Genomic DNA, 6,032 nt, shown 5'->3' on the forward strand with positions numbered 1-6,032 from the left:
TATGTTGGGTTGGGACTATGGAACAGGAAGGGCTAGACCCAATGTATGTTGTGTAGGATGCTAACTGTCTTTGTGACTCTGTGCTATGATCATTATTATGGTCGGACCGAATGTGAGGGCTAGGCCTAAGGATATGTATGGTATGTGACATTTTGGGGAACTCACTAAGCTTTGTGCTTACGGTTTTATGGTTATGGTTGCTGGTACTTCTAGTTCGAAAGAGAAGGGTCCAACGTAACTTTATAGCATCCCCCAGAGTTTATTCCGTATTGATGATTTTTACTTTGATGTTTAAATATTATTTTTATCTGGAATGGTTTTGAGAACGAATTGTTATATGTATTATTGTTTTAAAAATGAAAATTTTACCTTGGGTTTCTAGGATGTTACATTTATAATTTATTTTTATTAGGGTAAATTGCAAATTTGGTCCCGGTGGTTTACCAAAAAGTGAAGTTTCAGGTCATTTTTTTGCACACATGGATGGTCCAAAATCGAAACAATCATGCATAATTGGTCCTTCGACTTATTTGCAAATTTGGTCCCGGTGGTTTACCAAAAAGTGAAGTTTTAGGTCATTTTTTTCACATGTGGATGGTCCAAAATCGAAACTATCATGCAAAATTGGTCCCTCAACTTTACTGTCGTTATCTTTTTCCAGTTAGGTTAGGCGCATGCCACTCATGTGAGGGCATATTTCTCATTTTACAAGTTTCTTCCTAATTATTTAATACAAAAATAAATATTTGCTCTCAATCTCTCTCTCTCTCTCTCTCTCTCTAAGAACATTTTTATAAATTCAAGAATACTCAAGAACATGTTCATGAACTCAAGAACATCTTTATGAAATCAAGAACATCTTCCGCTACCACCACCGTCTGACCACTGTCCGCCGCCACCACCATCTGCCACCTCCACCTAAAATTGTTTTGCCACTTCATCTACACCTAAAAATCATCCCATAAACAAAAAAAACCATACACAAAATATGGGTTTGTTCTTGAGTTCGTATCTAAAAATCATTCTATCCTCTCCATCTCCATCTTCATCTGAAGCATCTCCCTTCTCGTCTCCAAATCTGAAAACCATCATAAGCCTCCCCCTCCCCGTCTCCAGATTTGAAGCCTCTCAAGAGCTCAAGAACACACACACTCACATTCAAGAACTTATTCATGAACCCATATCTGATGAACACACACACAAGCAATCATATCTGATGAAGGGTTTTCGGATGTACACATTCAAGAATAAATTTACGAACCCTAAATCTTGGACCACCTTTGATTTGTGAGATTAGATCTGGGTGAGTGTGTCTGTGTGTGAGAGAGAGATGAGTTTCGTTCAACACACATATACACTAATTTAATGATTTAGGGAAAAAACAAATCATGTATGAATAGAGGGGAGATTATGGGTATGCAAAGTCAGAAGAAAAACAAGCAATTAATCATATTAGAAATCAATCCACAAAAGAATCTCATAATTGTCCGCCCCTCTTAGTCTCATTTGTCTCACCCTTTCCCCCACAATTCACCATTGTAACTTACTTCCTCCGGTAAACCAATTCCACCAAACCAACCCCACTGCTTCATCTCCTTCGTCTCACCCTCTTTACACACATTCAATTTTGGGGTTTATTGAAGAGATTTAGGGCTTGATTCATTATTTGAGTTGGTTTATGAATCCAAATTAGCGGATGGGGTTTGTTGATTGTTGACATTGATGACCGATTTTATTTCTTGCACAGGTTGTGTGTTTGTTTAACTAGAGGGATCATCGATTTGGGTTTCCTGAAGAGCTTGTGTGTTTCATCAGAGGGAAACCAAATCCTTGAAAGGAAAGAGTATCAGTAAGAGGAGATGTCGACTGAGGTGATAGAGAGAGAGAGAGGAAAAAAATTTATTTGTATATTAAATAATTAAAGAGAAACATGTAAAATGAAAAATATGCCCTCACATGAGGGGCATGTGACTAACCTAACTGAAAAAAGATAATGACAATTAAGTCGAGTGACCAATTCTACATGATAATTTCGACTTTAGATCGTCCGTACGTGTAGAAAATGACATGGAACTGCACTTTTTGGTAAACCACGATGACCAAATTTGCAATTTACTCTTTTTATTATATTATAAAAGCTACATATAATGTTTTTTTTAAATTTATAACCCATTTTTTTTTACTATTTTTAAGATTATGTAGACAATATAAAAAATTCTTAAAATATATAAATATTGGTCATAATTTATAGACAAAATTATTTTATATATTTTAGTGTTTTTTGTTTATTTTTTTTAATAAAAATAAAATAAAATAAACTACAAAATAATGTTTATGGTGCAAAATAGTTATAACAAATAAATAAAAGAAAAGAATAAAAGGCCAATTGAGGTTTGGGGGAGCAAACCTAGGGATGGCAGAAAAAATTGAATCCGACAGGAAAACCCGAAACCTGAAGATTTTGGGGCTGGCTACTTTTATCTAGTATCAGTTCGGATAATGGATCGTTATCGGGTAATTTGTTCGGATTAAGGGCAGAGAGTAGGATATGTTTGCCTCGACCCGCCCTGCTCTGAATATAATCGACATAGCAAAAATCAAAAATTCTTCCGTGGTTTCCTTCGTTTCTCATTCGTTTTCTTCTACGAGTCCTCGTTAATTGTCATTGTCGCATACCACCAACCGGTTTGCAGCAAACCCAACAACGGGTTTGCTACAAACCCGTTGTCGATTTTAAAGGCATTTTCATTTTGTTTTAAATCAAATGTGGCAACCAACCAGGCTTTTGGTTGCCAATGAGATAAATTTATAAGGGTGTTTGGGTTTACTTTTTAAATTTTAAAAAGACCTTTGACAAAATGATTTATTAACGCATGATTTTTTAAAAAGGTGTTTATAAAAAAATGTTTGGATTAGTTTTTGTAGTTGGAAAAGTTAATAAGTTAAAAGTGTTTGGTTAATTTTTATATGTAAAATGACCTAAAAGTAAGTTATTGACTAATGACTTTTCCAAATAGTCAGGTTTATATGATTTCTTAAAATATTTATTTTTCTCTTTTGTCAAAAAGTCATTTTAAAATAGTTTTCTTAAAAGTCAAACACCTTTTAACTTAGATCATCTATTATACTCACTATTAACCATTATAGTGGTGGGTGTCACATCATCACCACAATATCCACCACTAGCCATGGGATACAAACCACCATATCCCTCTTATTTTTTTATTTTTAAATAAAAATATATATTTTTTATTATAGAGAGATAGAGAGAGTTAGAAAAAAAATAGAGAGAGAAATAATGTAACTGGATGTGGTCTTCCATAATATACACCAGAATGTACCAAGATTACTACCAACCACTAAGCACCGGGATGGTGTTTGTGGTTAGTGGTCATTGCCACTTAGATCACGAAAGGTCGTGTTATATATAGCTGATGGTCTTATTGGCTTTTTGAAAAAGTTAATGTGTTAATAAGTCAATTTAAAAAACAATTTCAAACACTCACTAAGTATGATCGGGATAGGAAGATTTTGCCCAAGGAGAAGTTTTAGGAGAAGAAGCAAAAAAAAAAAAAAAAATAGAGGGAAAGAAGTTTTAGGAGAAGAAGCAAAAAAAAAAAAAAAATAGAGGGAAAGAATGTTATGGTGTCCCGATTCAAGAAGGAAACAAAGGAGAAAATAGAGGCATTCTGAAAGGAAGTGATGCAGGAACATCATTCCCTCCTCCTTGATATGTGATTTCATGTGTACCTTCCCGCTTCCTTTTGGGAAGCATATTGTGCACCCTTACGTGTTTTGTATTGATTTTTGTAAAAGCCATTAGACCTTAAATACTATTATTATTATTATTATTATTATTATTATTATTATTATTATTATTAACTCCCCTATTTTTCTAGTTTTAATATTTTTCGTTTTAAAAATAAAACGGTTCAATTATTCACTTACATTTTTCATTTAAAAAACGAATGGTCTTTTATATGTTTGGGCTACATATGTTGTTTAAACTTTAAAATGTTTCATTTTTTTCACTTTTTGGTCGTTTTCGCTCTACAAACAACTGCTCGTATTTAAACGAATGGTCTTAATTATGTGTTTTCTCCATTAACGACATGCCAAACTATTGTATAAAACATACAACCACCATGTAGCTCATTAATACAAACTACATATACTGAATAAAAACACCTGAGACAAATGTGATGATGCCTTTTATCTACAATTCTATATGTTAAGTATTATTTATGGAATAAATTCAATATATTTATTTTTGAGGTTTATATAGGCAAAGCTATATGTGATTAAAAAAGGCTTTCGAACTTATGGTACAGTGTCACCTTCTTTATGAGATCGAAAGTTCAAATCTCACTAGAATAGAAATAGATCAGATTTGCCCATGATTTAATTAATTATTTGATAAAAAGATACTCAATACTATAAAGATACAATCAAAATTTCAATTGAACAAGAACATGCCTGGATGCAATTAACTAAAACACTAGATTGGATATAGAAATAACGACGAAGATGTTTTAAACATGAAGAATCAATTTTGTATTAAAAACTTTTAATTTTAAATATTTTGTGTGTTTTTTTTTCGAGTTACTAACATATAAACCAGAATATCAAACTTGATTAGATATATCATATATATAGATGATGGTTGATACAAAGATATGCACATCAGAGCTTGATCTTTTATATAAAACGAAAAAACCAAGCCCTCAATCGAGCCTAATTTTCAAAAAAAAGTTTGACTTAAATTCCAACCAATTTGGGGAATTGGATCCATCTTGCTGGATGCGTTCAAACTTACGTGTTAAATCCTCTTTCTACATGAACATCTGATCCAGGACGACGACGAGTGCCATCGCAACCGTTGGATCAATCTCAGGCTGCTGTACAATTAGACGGAATACATCTCCGCCAAAACCCACACCTCCCACAGCTTCCTTCGCCCTAATCTCAGCCACGCGCCGCCGCTTCTCGTCATAAACACCGCAGCACCTCTGCGAATACGATCCTTCAATCTCGTACATCACCTTCTTCGTCCTCGATCCTGGAGCAGGAAAACTCACGTGGGCCAGGGATTTCGTTCCGAGGAAGTTAACGTGTTTTGTCACCGTGAACCGAGGATTCGCCGTCGTTTCTCCGTCGAACACTACCCAATTGTCCAGTAGACTTAGCCGCTGTCGGATTAACAAATCATGTTAATCACTCATAATTTTTGATAGATTCATACACAGCCGGAGAATAAATCAAAAACAAAAGTAATATTCATGATGACGAAATCTATACCTTACGGCGGATGGTGAAAATAGAGCGGCCGGATGCGTCCATAAGGACGATCTCAGCATTGCCTCCGGCGGTGTAGTTGTCGACTCGAAATACGAGATTGCCATTGGAATCGAAGACTGTAAAGCCATGACAGTTGAAGAGCAGAGACTTCTTCCAAACGGTGAGAACAACCGGAGTATCGGCGGCGACGGACGGCGGTTCCTTGGTCTCGAGAACAATGGCATTAGGGTAAACCTTAGTCATGACCATGTACTAATTCTGGTACTCGGAGAGAGAGAGAGAGAGAGAGAGAGAGAGAGAGAGAGAGAGAGAGAGAGTATAGAAGGATCTTATCTAAGGATTGAGAAGATGAAGGGGGTTTTATATTCCAACCATTCCCAACAATACGTTTATTTTATATAAACTTTTTATCAGTAGATACTTGATGAAAGACTGAAGTACCCTCAAATCTCAATTCAAGGAAAGTGACATCCGAGAAAAGGTGGTGACGAAAAGTCGGTTGACCCTTGCAATTTTGCGTCTTTAAAACTTAAAAAAGTCATTATTTTCATAATTATGTTTACGCCAAATTAGTGGGCCCTATTATAACCAAATATAAGTGTTTTTAGTATTCATTAACTTATGATTTATTATTAAATATTTATAGAAATAAGGTGACGTTTGGGCCTTATCTTTATCTACCGGGGTTGGAATTGGTATTGCTGATTTGAAATAGTTATTGAATTATCAAGCTT

General features: G+C 34.8%; 1 protein-coding gene across 1 annotated transcript; it reads right to left on the reverse strand.

Moving 5' to 3' along the window:
- Positions 1–4,613: 4,613 nt before the first annotated feature.
- LOC111891753 (protein LURP-one-related 8) lies at positions 4,614–5,633 on the reverse strand. Its single transcript, XM_023887820.3, has 2 exons — positions 5,299–5,633; positions 4,614–5,189 (listed from the first exon to the last, which is right to left on the reverse strand). The coding sequence occupies exons 1-2, from the start codon at positions 5,545–5,547 to the stop codon at positions 4,833–4,835; spliced, it is 606 nt and encodes a 201-aa protein (XP_023743588.1). The 5' UTR covers positions 5,548–5,633; the 3' UTR covers positions 4,614–4,832.
- Between the last annotated feature and the right edge of the window lie 399 nt (positions 5,634–6,032).

The sequence above is a fragment of the Lactuca sativa genome, chromosome 5 (genome assembly GCF_002870075.4).
Source record: "Lactuca sativa cultivar Salinas chromosome 5, Lsat_Salinas_v11, whole genome shotgun sequence".
In the NCBI taxonomy this organism is placed as follows: Eukaryota; Viridiplantae; Streptophyta; class Magnoliopsida; order Asterales; family Asteraceae; genus Lactuca; species Lactuca sativa.

Excerpts from the sequence above, each read along its gene's own strand:
- LOC111891753 (XM_023887820.3), bottom strand. The coding sequence starts at position 5,547 with ATGGTCATGACTAAGGTTTACCCTAATGCCATTGTTCTCGAGACCAAG. Across the intron at positions 5,190-5,298 it reads TTTTCACCATCCGCCGTAAG|CGGCTAAGTCTACTGGACAA; the intron begins GTATAGATTTCG and ends TTAATCCGACAG.